Source organism: Leptonychotes weddellii, chromosome 13 (assembly GCF_054177405.1).
Source record: "Leptonychotes weddellii isolate Sample4059 chromosome 13, ASM5417740v2, whole genome shotgun sequence".
NCBI lineage: Eukaryota > Metazoa > Chordata > Mammalia > Carnivora > Phocidae > Leptonychotes > Leptonychotes weddellii.
In genome coordinates, this window is record NC_138381.1 from 43,649,282 (window position 1) to 43,668,786 (window position 19,505).

The 19,505-nt window shown below is 44.4% G+C and overlaps 1 protein-coding gene across 13 annotated transcripts in view; it reads left to right on the top strand.

Moving 5' to 3' along the window:
* The first annotated feature begins 758 nt into the window (after positions 1-758).
* Positions 759-19,505, top strand: part of SLC35D4 (solute carrier family 35 member D4) — an 89,546-nt gene continuing 70,799 nt past the window's right edge. For 3 of the 13 annotated variants that reach the window (XR_014139659.1, XM_081801506.1, XM_081801505.1), the window contains exons 1-2: positions 796-959; positions 14,157-14,234. Coding sequence is in view for 12 of the 13 variants with exons in the window: in XM_081801506.1 (XP_081657632.1) it covers positions 852-959; positions 14,157-14,234 (186 nt within the window). In the remaining variant the exon portion in view is untranslated. Of the gene's footprint in view, positions 960-2,557; positions 2,617-14,156; positions 14,242-19,505 lie in introns of all 13 variants that reach the window. The other 10 variants (XM_081801500.1, XM_081801499.1, XM_081801502.1 and 7 more) reach the window with 10 other exon arrangements.

Genomic DNA, 19,505 nt, shown 5'->3' on the forward strand with positions numbered 1-19,505 from the left:
GCTTACAAAAGCAGGTCTGATCACAGATGGAGCGCCTGCCCATGCTAATAAAGTTAACAAAGAACATTTCTTGAGCAGGCACCATCCCAGGAGAGCAGTTCATTGAGTTAGCTGGGATTATTATGTTAAATTCTGCTGGAATGCTCTCATTTATTTCTATCTATTATTAGAATAACTCTAGGGAACTGACGTTAGTGGACCAAATGTGTTGGTGACGGATGGGGGCAGCAAGTAATTGGTGCTCTATGTAAAAACTGGGATTTTGCTTTTCTTGAAGAGAGCAAGATTCTAAATCGTATTGAGAAAAAGCAGTTTTGGGTGTGGCCACAAATGAATCAAAGAAATGCACCCTTCAGAAGTCCTTAGAGATTCCAGGTTAACGGTGGGAAACGTCAGCACATGGCCACCCAGCTTGAGTTCTGGCATTCTTTTTAAAATTCTGTCTTTTGACACTTTCTTCCTTTTGTTGTGGTTCCATGGAGCCATTTGATATATTGCCTAGGTAAATACTCTTTACGTTTTTTATAATTCAGCATGAGTTCAAAGCCTCTGGCTTCTTAAAATCCAAAGAATAATGTTCACTGCCCCTTAAAAAAAAAAAGTCAGATCTGTTCTCTCTCCCAAACTGCAGGAAGCCGTCTTCCATCTCCAGCTTGTCTTGCCCTGTTGTGGGCTGGGGAACAGGCGGGGTGGCTGGATGGTTCTGTCAGCCTCCCTCACTCTTAGTGGACACAGACACATCACACTTCACGGGTCGCTCAGAGATGTTCGACAAGCACTGTCGTCGTATTTGGTGCATCCAAAGGGTCATGCCTCCCAGCTAGGTCTTTCGGACAGGAAGTGACAGAAATATGATGGCCTCTTTCCCTCTTCCCAGATCTGATGTTTCAACGTGGCTTCCTGCTTCGGTGCTGTTTGTGGGTATAATCTATGCTGGTTCCAGAGCATTATCCAAACTGGTAAGTGTTAGAGCCTTTTTAGAGAGACAGTTTCTCTTTCCTCCTCCCGTTTGCTTTTTAACTTATTGCACCTTGGCTCAGTAGGGGACACGACATCAGCTTTCATAATGGTACGGCTAGATTGGAGAACAACGTGGGGCCTTTTACCCCTCTCCCTGAAGTGAGGATAACCAGATAACAGGGTCGGGCCAACTTGTTTTACAAGATGCAGAGGCATAGGTGGAGACGCAGGGAGAGAGAGAGGTGATCTTTATGGAGGCTGACCCAGACAGGGCCAGTCCACTCTGCCTGAATGCAGGCTGTCCTCGGGAGCAGCCTACTCCTTGCTTCTGAGGAACTGTAACCCTGCCCACTGGTGATGTGGACTGGGGGGTGCTGGGCTCAGTAGCAATGTACCTGCCTGGCACAGCGTTGGTATCCAGTCTGTGGGGACACTAATAAAACAAGTGTCCCCCTGTTCTCCCACTCCAGCTGCCCATTTGAGCTCCTCAAAGGAGGGAACTGTAAAGAATAAACTTCTTCCAGTTACATTATATGAAAATATAAAAATTTAGTTATTTTTTCCATCAAAAGAGAATCCATTGATATGGCCATTGACCAGAGACTCAGAACAAGGTTTAAAAGTCAGTAATGCCTCTTTCTGTCTTGTCCCCTGACTGCTTGTACTGTCTTTATCTATCATAAAATGATTGTGTTGTGACCTTTGGAAAAGTGCAAAATTTGTGGAACTGTTCAGTCTTTTTATGCAAAGTCTGTTGTTATGTTGGTCCCTTAGGTCTCAGATATGAAAACATTAAAACGAACACAAAATCTGCCTACCCGCACAACAGTATTATTGTTAGGACAACCCTGAAGTTTGCAAAATAGCAGTTGAGAGTTACTAGCGGTGATTAAATCATCATTTTTCTTTCATGATTCATAAGCTTGAGTCATTGGGATGTTGTGTCCAATGGGGGAGAAACGTCCTGGGTGGGCCCAAGAAATGACCCACAGCACATATTGGTGCTCAGCCCAGAACCTGAGACCTGCACTGGCTTCCGGCTGCCCCTTCATTCTGTCGGCTTCCGTGTCTGCTGCCTCGCTTTACACCTGATGGCCTGCAGAGGGCGCTCCCCCTCGTATAGCAGAATACAGGTGTTGATAAAAACAATGCATTCTTTTTTTTTTTAAGTTTTAATTTAAATTCCAGTTAACATACAGTGTAGTATTAGTTTCAGGTGTAGAATGTAGTGATTCAACACTTCATATAACACCCGGTGCTCATCACAACAGGTGCCCTACTTAATGCCCATCACCAATAGAACCCATCCCCCCATCCCCCTTCCCTCTGGTAACCAGCAGTGTGTTCTCTACAGTTAAGAGTCTGTTTCTTGGTTTGCCTCTCTTCTTTTCATCCCCTATGTTCGTTCATTTGAAAAACAATGTATTCTTGTTCAAAGGCTTTGAAAATTTCCTATAGGATCTGGATAGTTATAGATGCCAGAATTTTGAAGTTTGAATAACTATTGTTGTGCTAATAATAACATTTTTTGTTTGTACAGTGCTTTTTTGTATGTTTCCATAGTGATTTCCTCTGTATCTTTTTATGTGATTCTCAGTCACCTGACAGGCGGCAGATGAAGCAGATGTTTATCACCTGACAGAGGAAGGCACTCAGGTGTGGAAAGTCTTGGTAACCTGCCTCTAGCCTCAGCTCGTGGCAGCTCCTCTGACTTCAGACCTTTTGCCTTTTCAGATTTGTCTCTTTAGGGCCAGCATACGTGGATTTTAGAATAGCTCAGGGTAGAGTAGTCAGGCGTAACTTTAGACTCTTTTAGTTACAAGTTACAGAAAGCTCATAAACTGTTCTAAGCAAAAAGGAAATGAACTGGTTCACAGAATTGAAAAGCTGTAGATCAGGCAAGGCTTGATTCAGAGGTTCCAATGACATTCTGAGAACCCAGTTTCTGTCTCTCTGTCTTTAGTTCTGCTCTTGTCTTTGCTCCATTTCACAGCCAGGCTCTCCCCTCCTGGGTGTTGTTGACTCTAGGCTCACATCCTTACAACATGAAGTGTAATGGAAAGAGACTCTTCCTCGTAGCTCCTGCAGGAACCTCAGGATTCACTCTGAATACACCAGTAGGGCCACTGCCCTTCCCAGGTCTGAAAGCTCACCAGGAAGATGGAATTATGCTGATTTTTCAGCCCTGGGTACGGGTGTTCCTGGACCATTCACTGTGGCTGCAGAGACTCAGAGCACTGTTTGGCCAGCCCTGCTCAGACAAGATCCCTGTCTGGATCCCATAGACTGAGAGAGGGGGGTGGCAGATCCTTGATATTGGGATGCTTCACCAAAAGAAGGGCTAAGGATACTAGATAGCCTAAAATCCCTCAGAAGTCAATTGTAAAGGTCAGTCCAGTACATTCTCAGGCAGACGGGGAGTTCTGTAACCAAGAACACTGCTTCTCGGAGGGTGATCCACACGTGGTGGTGTCAGTCTGTGAGCTCTGTTAGTTGTCCATAAGGAGATTGTGCCAGAATGTACATCAGCTTTGGCACTAAACACACTGTTTCGTTGAGCTGACATTTTTTTTTTCATAGCAAGACTTTTTGAAGAAGGAAGCAGTGCCCTGATTTACCTTCTGGCTCGAGTTCCTTATTTTGGGGGAGAACTGGTACTATCAGTGGCCCTGGCCTAGGGCACAGCCTTCTTTAAAGGGTAAGAAGAAGCTGCTGCAATTCAAACTCGTTGAGCAAAGGAAAACAACCCAAACCCAAATATACCCAATTAGAGTGGGAGGAGTACAGAAAAGAGACACTCATTATTGTTTCTGAGTGAAATAACAGCCCAGGATCTTTTTTTTTTAGATTTTATTTATTTGCGAGACAGAGAATGAGAGACAGAGAACATGAGAGGGAGGAGGATCAGAGGGAGAAGCAGACTCCCTGCCGAGCAGGGAGCCCGATGCGGGACTCGATCCCGGGACTCCAGGACCATGACCTGAGCCGAAGGCAGTGGCTTAACCAACTGAGCCACCCAGGCGCCCTAACAGCCCAGCATCTTTTCTTTGTTTTCTGAGTTTTTTGTTTTTACATAGTTGCTTACAAATTTATAGGGTGGGTTAAACACAAGGCACTCATACAGCTTGTGTTAGATAGAAAACAGGCATCAATATGCTGGTGCCAAGCTGTCAGTTTAATGAATCCACAAAGAATTGGGGGAAAGTGCTCTGTTAAAAGCCGTGGGTGTATTGTTATGCAGAACACTTTCCAGGGAGTTCTGCTCCATAAAGCCCTTCTTTATCTGACAAGATTTCGAAGCTTTCTTCTGATGTGCAACTCCTAAGAGGAAGCAGGTTTAACTCTGTAAAGGCGCAGCAGGGAAAATTCTTTACTGATTTTTCTACCTCACAACCAAGTGATGTACAGAGTTAAGGGAAGGGAGTTATTCTTGGGGCTATCCATTCAGCAGATATTTATCAGGGATCTACTATGTGCTAGGTGCTTAAAGACAAATAAGAGATGGTTCCTGACCTTGAGGTGTTAGTATGTGTGGGGCACTTTCCATCGCCCCTCTTCATGACATATAAAGTCAGACTTAATTACTCCCACTTACAGATGAGAAAACTGAGATCCAAATATTTGGCCAAGGTCAACAATGCATAAATGTTAAAGCGGAGGTGCAAACCCAAGCCTGTCCAACCACAACAGTTCACCTCCAAAAGTTACCCTCTTTCCTCCCTAAATTACATCAACCAGGGGAAATCAGCCCATGAGGACTGGGCTGGGGGGGTTGGAGAGAAACCGTGTATTTGCTGTCCCTTCTACTTGGGCTAATTTGGGTCAGCTTCTCCAGCTATCCTATGCTGAATAAGGTCAGTGATGACGGTTCTGATGGCGTGAGTGTCAGTCTTTGGAGGGTCAGTACAACCTCGACCGGTCATTAATACTCTTGTTGTAATTTCCCAGCTGAAGCCTGGTCAGCTAGACAGGATTGCCTCAAAGCCTGTGCTGGTGAGTGTTTAGAACAGATGTGCGAAGTCAGACATTAGTGAGCTTGCCAGTGAGAGGCCATCCTGGTTTGGTGATCTGGCCACTCAAACCATGTCATTTTCTTGCTTCGGGGAAGCCAGGGTCCGTCGTTGCAGGACTCTGCAAATCCAAGTTAAGGCATCTTGACAGGACTGCTCTTGGTTTCTCACCCAGCTCTTTGATCTTGGTCCTTCCCTATCTGCTTGTCAGGGTTTGTCTTCCACGGGCACGACATTCACTCCGCACGTTGTGATGGAGATTGGATGGGGTGTTGGTGAGGAAACGCACATGGATAATTAGACCCAGATGGAGCAAATTAGTTAGGCAAACTGGAGCCCATGAGTCCCCCCCCATTTGTTTGGCTCGAATATTACATAAAGGAACTTGGATCTGCAAAGGAAAAGAATGTCATTGTTGATGTAAAATGGAGACTCTTCCTCTTAAGTTTGCTGTTACTGCTCATTTGAGGCAGCTCTCCTCTTTCATGTTGTTTTCTTACCAGAGCTTGCCAGAGTCCGTTTGCAAGGATTACTTTTTAAGGTGTAGGCTCAGTGGCAAAAGAGTAAACCCTCCCTGAGGATTTTAGTTATCTTCTTGCTCCATCTAAAGATGACATTCTCAGGGTGCCTGGGTGGTTTAGTCAGTTAAGCATCTGACTCTTGATTTCGGCTCAGGTCATGATCTCAGGGTCGTGAGACTGAGGCTCTGCACTCAGTGGAAAGTCTGCTTGCAATTCTGTCCCTCAGCACCACCACCCCCGCTCTCTCTCTTTCTCTAAAATAATAAGTAAATAAATAAATTTTTAAAGATGACATTCTCCATAACCCTTATAAAATGACTTATTAAAACAGGGCTCTGAGGGGAAAACTTTATGACATTAGATTTGGCAATGATTTCTTGGATACAACACCAAAGACACAGGCAACCAAAGAGAAAAATAGATAAATTGGACTTCATCAAAATGAAAAACTTTGGTGCATCAAAGGCCACTATCAACAGAGTAAAAAGGCAACCCACTGAATGGGAGAAAGTATTTGCAAATCATTTATCTGATAAGGGATGTGGAAATAAAATTTTAGGCCCAAGATGGAGCTCCTCCTTTCTGGGGTGCTACATCAGGAAAGCAAACTTTAGCATTCCTGGAAATGCCCTGCTCGACCAGAAACACAGTACATCCAGACAACCAATCCCAAAACGCCAAGGCAACTCTGGATTCTATACTTACTTCCTTGTTCCTTGATCGTCCTAAAGAAGAAGGCCAGGGGCGCCTGGGTGGCGCAGTCGTTGAGCGTCTGCCTTCGGCTCAGGTCATGATCCCGGGGTCCTGGGATCGAGCCCCGCATCGGGCTCCCTGCTCCTCCGGAAGCCTGCTTCTCCCTCTCCCGCTCCCCCTGCTTGTGTTCCCTCTCTCGCTGTGTCTCTGTCAAATAAATAAAATCTTTAAAAAAAAAAAAAAAAAAGGCCAGCTATGCCATCCCAGCCAATCAAAGCTTTTCCCCATTGCCACTTCTCATGCTTCATAAAACTCAGCCTTGTCCAGCACCCGTTGGGAGGAGGGCTCCACTGCTTCTGGGGTGCCATACTCCCCCAATGCAAGAGTTGTTTTCCCTTGAATAAAGGGCATCAAATTTGTTACTAAATTGTTTTAGTTTTGTCATTCAGCAGGGATTAATATCCAGAATATAGAGATAAGTCCTCAACTCAACAACGAAAACCAACCCAATTCAAAAATGGCCAACAGACTCGAATAGACACTTCTCCAAAGATGTACAGATGGCTGATAAGCCCAGGAAAAGATGCTCAGCATCATTAATCATTAGGGAAATGCAAATCAAAACCATAAGGAGATACTACTTCACACCCATTAGGATGGCTGTCCTCAGAAAACCAGAAAATAACCAGTGTTGGGAAGGATGTGGAGAAATTGGAACCCTTGGGCACCATAGTTGGGAATCAAAACTGGTGCAGCTGCTCTGGAAAACAGTAGGATTGTTCCTCAAAAAATTAAAAACAGACTTACCGTATGATCCAGCAATTTCACTTCTGGGTTTATACCCCCCCAAAATTGAAAGTACGGATATTTGTACCCCTGTGTTCATGGCAGCATTATTTACAATAGCCAAAAGTTGGAAGCAACCCAAGTGTCCATGGATCAGGGAATGGATAAACAAAATGTGGCAAATGCATGCCATGGAATATTATTTAACCTTAAGAAGGAAGGAAATTCTGACACATGTGACACCGTGGATGAACTTTGAGGACGTCATGCTAACTGAAATGAGCCAGTCACGAAAGGACAAATACTGTCTGATTCCACATCTATGAGGTGCTTAGAGTAGTCAGAATCATAGAGGCAGAAAGCAGAATGGTGCTTGCCAGGGACTGGAGGGAGAAGAGAATGAGGAGTTAGTATTTAATGGGGACAGTGTTTGAACTTTGCAAGATGAAAGAGTTCTGGAGCTAGAAGGTGGTCATGGTTGCACAACACTGTGGAATGTACTTAATACCACTGAACTGGACACCTAAAAGTGGTTAAAATGGTAAATTGTATGTGTATATTTTACCTCAATTTAGAAGTACTTATTAAAAAAACAAACAAACCCTGGACTCTGATAGAGGTTTTCTTGAGGAGTATATGAAGAGGGGATGATAACAGGTTCTCATTTGCTTTGCTCAGAATTCTTTTGGGCACCGTAGGATATGCACATTTGGTTTAACTCCTCATTCATTTCTATGCACTTGGATAAAAAGTATGAGAAAAAGAACAATTCGCTGAGAGTAGGCCAGTTTGCCCTCTGTTCTGGCCTGTACATTTATGCCCCAAAGTGAATGAGCTAGAACAAGCTGCCATCCCCTGAGCCTTTTCTTATGCCCAGGCATCTCAACAAGGTGGAAGAACTCCTGGTATTTTAAAATGTCACAATAAGGTCCATAAGACAGGCCAGCTACTTTGGTGATGAACAAATGAACAACAGAGATGGCCTCCAAACTCATCCTGGAGATTACACTGTTAAGAGGGGAGTCTGGTCCTCTGCACTCAAGGGCTTTGCCATATAAAGACAGAATCATAAGATTAATGTAAATGAACACTTAAATTTAACTCACACAAGTCAACTTATGAATGTATTCATGGATATGTACATATACTTATTCAAATACCTCACCATCTTCCACAAAGGATGGGTGGTGGCTTAAAAGAATAATTAAAATAAGATAGACATTTTTTTAAGTAGGCTCCACACCCAGCATGGAGCCCAACACGGGGCCTGAACTCACAACCCTGAGATCAAGACCTGACCTGAGATCAAGGGGCAGATGCTTGACTGACTGAGCCACCCAGGCGCCCCAAAACAGACATTTTTTATGAACAGAATTTTAAAAGAAATCTAGGTACAGAATAATAGAAGAACTAGATGAGGCCACGGAGAGACTTAGCACATAGAAATTTATGCTGTAATATCCTACAAAATAATGCAGTTGGGGCCTGAATTCAATTTTCAGCATTCTGTAGCCAAATAAAAAAGTTACAAGACTCAGGGAGACTCTGCTTCTCCCTCTGTCCCTCCCCCTGCTCATGCACATTCTCTCTCTCAAATAAATAAATAAAATCTTTTTAAAAATAAGAAATAAAGAAGTTACGGGACTCTCACGCTTGTAAGATGAGAGCAGAGGTCATTGCTACACCGTTAGGCAGAGTGTAACATATAGCAGTGCTGACTCAGTATGTTGTACACCCCAAACTAATGTAACATTGTGTGTCAGTGATCTTCAGATTTAAAAAGTTGCAAGAGAAAGAAGAGTGAGGTCAGAGCTGAAGAAGAGCAAAGCTTCCTTGCTTTCAGGTTCTGAGTCCTCAAAAAAGGTAGGCTGGGCCACTTAGTGAGGCAGGGTCTTTAATAACACCCTTATAACGAACACCATGACAACCTGGTTTCTAGGGTTCTTAGAGCATTTTTGGATGCATGATGAAATAGAAGAGTTCAGTAGGAGCAGTTGTCTGGGCCTAAAACCTCTACTCTGCGTATCTGGCTCCCTTCACAGGCTGCCCTCAGGCAACCCTCCAGAAATATTGTTTCCCACGTGCATGCTTTTGATAAAAATTGGGTAGCCAACAGGTCAGGCCTGGAGTGCAGTTATTCTCTCTTGTAGATTAAGCCCACACCTACATATTTAAAAATCACCCAAAGAGAAGATAGGATTAACATTCTTTTACAAAAATTAAGAAGCTGACCCAGGACTGCTTGGAAAAGGGAAGTGTCAGTGTCTGCAGAAGGACCCAAGGCCGTGCCTATGTGCAGGGCCAGGATTTTCCATAGAAAACTGTTCTAACTCAGGCCTAACACATGAACAAATAACAATCAAAGCCTCAAAATTTCCATTCTGGAAAGCATGGGAATAATGAAAAATTTTAAGTATAGATACCAATTTCTCTTCACAACCAGAGAAAAATGTCCAGTAGTACATGGTAAGATGTTGAATTTTAAGCTAATGTAGTCTAAGAAAAATTAGTTGCAAACTGTGCCCCTAAGTAACTAAATGGATTGGCCTGCAGTGTAGTTGAATTTGATTAATTACATTTTGTGTTAAAAATGATGATACGGGCTTTATAGTAGTTGATCTTGACCATTTTTCCTGATGAAAGATGGTAGGACCTCAACCAAGTGGTTGAGGCCATTCCTAGAGTCCTGACGTGGAAGAACATACTTATGTTTCTGTTCTCTTTAGCAGCAAGCAAGTATATAGATTTTCTAAAAGTGGTTTTCAAATTATCAAGAGGCAGGTTAAAAGAGAGAACCAAAATATATTCCTTCATTTTCTCATCTGCATAATGGGGATGTTAGTAGTATCTTCTTCATAGAGTTATTATGACAATGAGGTACGCAAAAGCAGTTAGAATAGCAGCTAGCACATAATAAGCATTCAATATATCTTAGTTATTATTATGGCTATTAGAATTTCTCAGAACTTTTGTCTGATTTGACATAAGTCCTGCTGAGCCTCACTCTGTAAGATAACAAAGGGCTGGTTTTCTTTCTTTGTTTTCTTTAAAAGGCAGGTTTTCTAAAAGAATCAGTCACTCGAGGGTCTCCTGAATGGATAGCACAGTTCACAGACTGGGACTTGTACAGAGTTAGAGGCCAAGGAAAATCAGTAATTAAAGTTTGCGAACTGCGTTATAGTTGTTTTTCATAGACCTCTACGGAGGCTGAGATCATCAATTGTAGAATTACTGTTTCTGAAGCCTACTAGCTTCTCAGTGGAAAAATGGCTTGAGAAATCCAGATTTAAATTTGTTAAGGTAGAAATGGAAACTATCCTTTAAAACATGTCACAGAGTTTACTCTGATTTCATGTAGTTTAGATCATACCAGTGTTCTTATTGGAGGAAGCAGACTGGTGGGATTTGGAACACACCAGTCCTACTGGACTTTGTGGACAGTTATAGGGCCAGGAAGGTTACCCTGGGGGACTTGCTGTAATTTGGGGTATCATGGTATTGAGGTTAGGAGCATGGACTCTGCAGTTGGAGAAGCCTGGATGGGAGCCACAGCTCTTGGCCCTGAGCCAGCCATGAGCACTCAGCAAGTTGCCTCATCTTCTAAGCATTAGGCTCCTTTCTGTAAATCAAGGTAATAGTGCCCACTAATTGAGTTGTTGGAAGGAGATTTAAATAAGAGAATGCAATTAAAATAATTAGCACTGTGTCCAACACATTGTTGGTAGCTCTCATTAGTGTACTTGAAAACCAATTCTATGTGTATCGATAGATCCTTTTCCAGAATGTGATCAGAGCAGGGCCTAGGGAGATTGAAAAACCTAGTCACAGTTTATTAAAATTGAGAAAATTAGCCTCTTTGAGGTCTGGAGTTAGGGTCTAGAGTTCCTAAATCTGGTCTCCTTACTGGCTTTATAGTCAAGGAGGCAAAAGCATTTTTAAAAAGGTCTTAATTTTAAATAAATAACATCCAAGTCACCCTTTTGTATTCATTTTCATGTACACATAATTAACCTGTCCAAGATTTTCTTTGCTATCTTAAGCCAAGAACTGGAAGGCCAGGCCCTAAGTTTGCCAAACATAGGGCTAATGGATAAAGCCAGTGAAAAAAAATCTCTTTAACGATCTTAAAACACATAAAAATTAATTCAAAATATAAAAATTTAAGAGGAATAAAAAGCACAAAAGATACATGAAAAATTGGGAAATAATAAAAATAAAGTATGAATTTTTTAACTTTACTTTTTTTTTTAAATTTTAATTCCAATGTGGTCAACATACCATGTTGTATTAGTTTCAGGTAGACACTGTAGTGATTCAGCAATCCCATACATCAGCTGGTGCTCATCACAGGTGCACGCCTTAATCTCCATCATCTATTTCCCTCATCCCCCACCCCCACCTCTGCTTTGGTAACCATTAGTTTGTTCTTTGTAGTTAAGAGTCTGTTTCTAGGTTTGTCTCTCTCTTTTTTCCCCCTTTGTTTGTTTTGTTTCTTAAATTCCACATGTGAGTGAAATCATATGGTATTTGTCTCTCTGACTGACTTATCTCCCTTGGCATTATACTCTCTAGCTCCATCCTTGTTGTTGCAAATGACAAGATTTCATTCTTTTTGATGGCTGAATAATATCCATTGTGTATATATACACACCACCTCTTCTTTATCTAGTCATCTATCGATGGGCACTTAGGCTGCTTCCATAATTTAGCTATTGTAAATAATGCTGCTATAAACATTGGGGTGCATGTGTCTCTTTGAATTAGTGTTTTTGTATTTTTTGGGTAAATACCCAGTAGTGTGATGGCTGGATCATAGAGTAATTCTATTTTTAACTTTATGAGGCACCTCCATACTGTTTTCCAGAGTGGCTGCACCAGTTTGCATTCCCAACAACAGTGCACGATGTTTCCTTTTTCTCCACATCCTCGCCAACACCTGTTGTTTCTTGTCTTCTTGAGTTTAGCCATTCTGACAGGTGTGAGGTGGTATCTCATTGTAGTTTTGATTTGCATTTCCCTGATGATGAATGATGTCGAGTGTCTTTCATGTGTCTGTTGGCCATCTGTAGGTCTTCTTTAGAGAAATGTCTGTTCATGTCTTCTGCCCATTTTTAATTGGATTGTTTAATTGTTAAAGTATGGTTTATTATTTATTTATTTTTATAAAGTATAATTTTAAAAGGAAAAAAACAGTTTGAGTTGCACTTTTAATGAAAGATAAATTAAGAGTAGAAAATGGTTACAAAGGCAGGAAAATAGAATGCAAGAACTCCAAAAGAAATAAAACAGCGCAAGTTAGAACAAAATACTAAAATAGGGCAGAGCTACAAAGTTATAAGAGTTTTAAAAACAAGGTAAAAATATATGCTCCAAAAAGATAAAGAATAGATCCATCTGGAAGTAGGCGAGTGGCATCATCTTAAGTGGGTCCTCCAAACTGGAGCAATTTCCCTGCTCAGGGTCCTCTGTCAAGGCTGCTGCGGACGGGCTACATGTTAAAACTGGCCATCTTTCATGTAGAGCTCCCGAACCACTCATCTAGGTCCTTTACCTACGTCTGTCATTCCTCCCAGGTGCTCTGGGTCGTAGGTATTGTTATCCCCATACAGAGGAGCAAACTAAGGTTTGCCTCTGCTCGGTTTCACCTATGCTCGGTCTTTTTCTGTCTTTCAGGAAATATTGCCATCATCATCAACAACAGAGACCATAACAAAATCCCATACCCTTTAATCCTTCCTGCTCATTGGGTCAAGATTAGCCACCAAATTAGGAGAGACAGCCATTCTTAGCGAATAGCCTAGTGATCGTAAATGTACCTTAATAACCCTCTGGAGTATTAGGGGTTTTTAAATATCTTTTTCCCCTCCCCTTTTTTGTTTTGTTTTGTTTTGTTCCAAAGTTGATCCTGGTTATTCAAATATTTACCTCAGTTCAGTCTCCTAAATATTTCCTTACTGTGGACACTCTCCATTTTCATTGCCACTACCAAGTTCAGGCTGCAGTCTTGCCATTCCTTGTATTAGCTTCCCATGGCCCCTGGTACCAAATGACCACACATCAGGTGGCTTAAAGCAGCAGAAACTTATTCTCTTCAGTTGTGGAGACCAGAAGTCCAAAATCGTGTTATTGTGCCCAAATCAAGGTGTGGGAGCAGGGCTGCAGTGCACTCCGAAGGCTCTGGGGGGAGAATCCAAGTCCTTGGCTCCTGCAGCTTCTGGCGGCTGCTAACATTTCTTGGTTTGCGGCTGCATCACTGCAGTCCCTGGCTCTGTGGTCACGTCACCTCCCCCTCTGCATGTGTCAAATCTCTTACAAATTCATGTGTTTGCATTTAGGGCCTACCCAGATAACCCAGGGCAAACTCCCCACCTCAAGTTCTGCACTTAATCACAATTGCAAAGATCCCTTTTTGCCATGTCGGGTGACATTCACAGGTCCTGGGGATTAGAGTGTGACTGTCTTGCGGGGGCCCATTTTTCAGTCTGCCACACCCCAGACTTTCCCAACCGTCTCTGCCTTCTGTCCTCTGCTGGGAACCCAAGTTCCTTTAAACATGCAGATCAAATCATGTCACTGCCTTGAAACTCTTCAACGGCTCCTTGGCTCTTGGCACTGTCCTGACTCTGATATGGCCTGATGACCTCCCAGCGTTTCTCTCCCCAGCTTCTCCCTTCACGGTCCGCTACTCAACCCCACCCCCATCCCCACCCCCGTTCCCAGAGGAGCGGGTTCACTCTCACCTGGACTGCAGCACCCTCTGCTCCTCTGGTTTGGCTCACTCCAGTTTGTCATTCCGTTCTCATTTAGCCTCTGGACTTCGCTTCCTCTGCCCACGTGGGGTAGGTGCGCCTTTTTGCGTATCCCACGAGAGCTCTTACCTCGATAGGGACAGTCTCCCTATCACATATCCACCCTGGGCACGGGATGTGTTTCCTGCATCTGGTGCGGTGCCTGACACGCAGTAGGTGCTTAATAAATATGTGTTGAGCCCCTACGTCCACCTTGCCAAGTATAATACTACAACAGAGAGCGCTAATCCATGCGGAAGAGTTTTTGCTGGAGAGGCTTGTAAATGTGGGTGCCAAAAGTTCCCACGGATCGTTATTTTTAAGCAGAAATCAAGTATTATGTAATTATGGGATCAAAGAAAACATTTTCATGCTTATTACATTCTGTTTTCTTTCAGGCCATTCCTGTGTTTCTCACTTTGCATAATGTAGCTGAAGTTATCCTCTGTGGGCACCAGAAGTGTTTTCGGAAAGAGGTAAATGGTAATGCAAAATGCTAGTTTCGCTTCCCTTGCTTTAAATTTCAAAGATGCACCTTTTCTTATGGCCCAAATTAGTGTCTACCTTGTCTTGCCATCTGTTTCCTGACAGTGGTCACGACTGCCTGGCAGTCGTCCCTCATTTCAAGGATCATGTTTTCGACATCCCTTCGGTTCATCAGACGTACATGGGAATGCTCGTGGATCTGAACGGCACTCAGCTGCAGCTCAGGGCAGAGCGAGCACCTTGGGATACAAGGAGGAGTTTACTGTGGGCCGAGGAGGGGTGGTGGGGGGCAGCCTTCCCGCCCGCAGCTCATCCCAGGGCCGCTGGGAAACCTATGGCAGAGCCTCGCATAGGGTGCTGGGAGCATCAGCCCACCCTGGGCGAGTCCCCCTTGCTTCCCAAGCCCAGCTCCGCGTCACACCAGTTGGGGCAAGTGTCTTCACCTTCTGTGCCTCCCCGTGGGAGAGGGGGATAGTGATGACACCCAGCTCCTACGGTTGTTGGGAGGACAGAGCGAGGCACCCATGTGAAGTGCGTCCAGCGGTTTCTGGCGCAGAGTAGGTGCTCTGTACATGTTTGCTGTGTTTATTAACGCTATTAGTGGTGGTTTTAATTTGGTTCCCCTCTTGGGAGTTCTTCCTTTCTAATGAAATCTGCCCTTTCGAAATGGTTTCGAAATCTGGAACTTTTCAACTAGAGAGGCTAGTTGGTCATTCAGGCAGCTCACTCCTTACAGGCATGCAGGAGAGAGAGGTGTCCTTCCCATGGCCAAGGCCCCTCCGCACACCCATGCACCCTGTCATCCCATGGACCGACTGCCTCTTCTGTCCCGGAGAGCGAACCTCTCTCCCTCTCTGCTGCCTTTCTTCCCTCAGCCCACAGACACTCTCCATGTTCTCAGGCCCCCAAGGATGGAGCAGGCCCTGGGAGACCCGCTCACCCTACCCCAGCTCTGGAAAGCTGTTTCTGAAACCATGCCAGCAGGCTCCCTCGCCTGTGCACCCCTCCACCCCCGCCCCACCGCATCCTTGCCCTCCCCCAGCACAGCACCTGAGGGAGGGTTGGCTTCAGAGCTGTTCTCGGTCTTGTGGCCCTCTCGCCTGCAGCCTGCTCCTGCCCCCACCATTACCCTGAACTTGCCCTGGCTGAAGCCACTGGGGCCTGCATTGATGCGACTCTCTTGGCCTTTTACACCATTCATCACCAGGTTCGCCGCCGCCTTCCCTTGAGTCTTTCGGCCCCCGTGACCTGCTGATTCTCTTCCCCAGTCTCTGGCTCCTCCTCCTTCCTCCATCTGCCCTACAGGGTCTCCCAGGGCTCTGTGTCAGGTGCCCTTTGTTCCCACGCACACACTTTCTGGACAGTCTCATCCATGCCCATGGCAGCATCCTCCTCAGTGCCCCGGGAACTCCTGAGCCCCATGTCCAGCCCAGACCTCTCCCTTGAGCTCAGACCCCTGTGGTTGCTGCCTCTGGCTCTCCCCGAAGCTGTCTCCCGGGCATATGAAATGCAAAGGGATCAAACTGGGACTGCTCTGTTTTCACAACCTGCTTCTTACATGGTGATCCTGATCCTGGTCATCACCACCCAAGTCAGAAACATAGGGTTCCCCTTAGAGTCCTGCTCTGGTCTTCCTTCCCCCCCCACACCCTATTTCTGAATCTGTCCCCTCCTCTCTGTTCTCACTCTGCGGCCACCTTGGTTCAGGTCCTCATTCTTTTTTCAGGGCTACCTGGTTAGGGGCCAAATGAGATCTTACTCCCCTGAACCCTTGGGCAGCCAAGTAGGGCCTGGGGTGAGCAGTCCTGGCTTAGATGGTTATCGTGTTCTGTGCGCGCCATCACCTGCCTTCGCCTGCCCGATGTGCCGTGTGCCTGGCTGGTTTCCCTGCCTCTCCCGACGCTCCCCTTCCTCCACACTGCACCCAAGTGACCTTCTGAAACAGATCTGATCATGTCCGCCCACGGACATGGGGGCTGCCCATGACCTGCATGGAGGCATGCAAAGGTGCCATACCCCTCTCGGGTTTTAGAAAATCCAGCCACAACCAAACTTCTCTTTTTTCCTAGACCATGTTGTGATGTGTTCTTTTCTCTGATCTGTCAGAGAACCTCTTCAAGCATCCACTCATTCATTCTGAATACTTTTACGTACATGTGTACCCGCCCACCATGCCAGGCTCTGGGTCTACAGTAGGGAGGAAGGGGCATGGTCCCGCTGCTCTGGGCTACTCCTACGGAGCATCAGCTGAGCAAATCATGACACCCACCTGCTGGACTGTACGGACAGAGAAGCCACTATGGGGAGGTGACATTTAACCACAGACAAAGGCTGAGCAGGAGTTCACCAGGTGGGGCCAGGAAGGGGAAGCAGCAGATGCAAAGAACCAGATGTAGAAAGGGACTTGGCAGGAGTCACTTTGGGCCAGTGTGGCTGGGTGCTTGACAAGAAAGAGAGGATGGCTTAGGATGAGGCTGGAGACTTAGGACGAGCCTTTGAGGCTGACCTGGGCGTTTGGCGTGTATGCTGAGTGCAGTGGGAGGCCAGGGTTGGGTGTGAAAGCCCAGACGGACTGATCAGATTTACAGTGTTGACAGTTCATGCAGCTGTCTGTGGAGGAGACAGGACTGCGGGAGGTGAGAGAGGGCATGGTGGCGACTCTCGAGGTCTCACGAGGGAGGCCCTTGGTATTTTAGGCTGGTCTGCGTGCAGTTGGAACCTGACACCTCTGACACCACAAGGAGCATGAGACCGCTCCCTGACATCACTTAGCACACCACCTTGCGATTTCCGTATTTCATCAATTCTAACACGTGCTGCTTTTTCTCACGTTAAAAAAAAATATTCAGGGCGCCTGGGTGGCTCAGTTGGTTAAGCGACTGCCTTCGGCTCAGGTCATGGTCCTGGAGTCCCGGGATCGAGTCCCGCATCGGGCTCCCTGCTCGGCTGGGAGTCTGCTTCTCCCTCTGACCCTCCTCCCTCTCATTCTCTCTCTCTCAAATAAATAAATAAAATCTTTAAAAAAAAAAAAAAATTCACTGTCTGCAGTCAGGATGCTTCTATAATCAATGGTGTGCCCTGGTCAAACACTTCCTTTCTTAGGAATATATAAAGAATGGGGGATTTTATACTCGGTGGCATCAGAGGTTCAATGAAATGCGGTAGGAGTTTCCCTGGGTCTCTGTCTGCTTCCTCTGAGCCCCCTCTTGGCAGGGACCACGTGGTTGTCTTCGTAGCCCCAAAATCCAGTCCCAGAACCACTGCCAAGGTGAATATTCACTAACTAGTCACTGAAGTTCAGCCACTCCCCAAGAGCTGCTCAGCTTCTGGGAGATTGACTCATGCTTCTTATCTACACAGTGGATGCTTTTGTTGTGAATTGAAAATGAAGATTTACCTGGTCTGGGGAAGAGATCCAGGCATCTCTACAGGGTATTGCTTCCTGATGGACCAGTCGGATCACATAGGTGAGGTTGAGTATAGGAAACAGGTTAGAGTGTCTTCGGGGCTATTTCCATCAGGCAGAGACCAGGGGCCAGACTTCCAGGCTGAGGACCTGTCCTTAGTAGAAATTGGATAAACACCAAAATATTTTGATTCTTCATCTCCATTTCGTCCCTAACACTAAACAACATCATTTCTTTTTTAAAATTTTAATTCCAGTACAGTTAACATACAGTGTTATATTAGTTTCAGGTGTACTATATAGTGATTCAGCAATTCTATACATTACTCACTGCTCGTCATGATAAGTGTACTCTTAATTCCCATCACCTATTTCCCCCATCCCCTCACCACCTCCCCTCAGTTTGTTCTCTATAGTTAAGAGTGTTTTTTGCTTTATCTTTTTTCTATGTTTGTTTTTTTGTTTCTTAAATTATACATATGGTATTTGTCTTTCTCTGACTGACTTATTTCATTTAGCATTACACTCTCTAGCTCCATCCATGTTGTCACAAACGGCAAGATTTCATTCTTTTCTTTGGCTGAGTACTAGTCCATTGTATGTATATATACCACTTCTTTATCTGTTCATCTATCGATGGGTATTTGGGCTGCTTTCATAATTTGGCTATTGTAAATAATGCTGCAATAAGCATGGGGGTGCATGTATCTTTTCGAGTTGGTGTTTTCATATTCTTTGGGTAAATACTCAGTAGTAGAATTACTGGATCATAGAGTAATTCTATTTTTAATTTTTTTGAGGAACCTCCATACCGTTTTCCACAGCGGCTGCACCAGTCTGCATTCCTACCAGAGAAGCACGAGGGCTCCTTTTTCTCCACATCCTCGCCAGCACTTGTTTCTTGTGTTGTTGATTTTAGCCTTTCTGACAAGTGTGAGGTGATATCTTATTGTGGTTTTGATTTGCATTTCCCTGATGATGAGTGATGTTGAGCATCTTTCATGTGTCTGTATGGCCATCTATATGTCTTCTTTGAGAAATGTCTGTCCTTGACTTCTGCCCATTCTTAATCAGATTATTTGTTTTTTTGGGTGTTGAGTTGTATAATATTGTTGAGTTTATATATTTTGGATGCTAACCTTTTATCAGATACATCATTTGTAAATATCTTCTCCCAGTCAGTAGGTTGTCTTTTAGTTTCATTGATTATTTCCTTTGTAAACAATATCCTTTCTTGTCAGGGCAAATTAGGAAACAGTGGCATGAATTACATACTTAGTCATTTTAAAAAACCTTCTTTCCTTTATGAGTGTAATAAACAATAGTAAGTTGTAGAATATGCAGAGGAAGAAAGTCCCAGAAATCAACTGTGATCCTACTTCGCACAGGATATTACTCTATTCTGTCAGACTTTTTTTCAGTGCACATATATAGACATTCTTACACAGATAATATAATATATCCTATTTCCCATTGATCAGTTTGTCAGGAATCTCTATTCATGTCCTCATTCCACTCCACATGGAATATGATGTGTTGGCCAATCCCTGTTTCTAGACTTATAGGTGGTATCTAGTAGGTTGGCATTAAAATCTTCTCTGTGATAAAGATTAAAGATTGGCTGTGATCTGTTCCTGCATGATTCACTTTCCTGATCATTTCGCCTGGAGCCATGACAGAGTGACCAGATATTACCAGGAGCACAGCTATATGACACCTCTTAGACTTTACCTGTGACTCACAGTGAGACCTCTTTTGTCCAGTATGTGTCGGTTTCACCAGACTCCACTCTGGAGAGGAAGGTTGACCTCCTCGTGACCTTGTTCCCAGGTTATAAGGATAAACTCTATCTGGA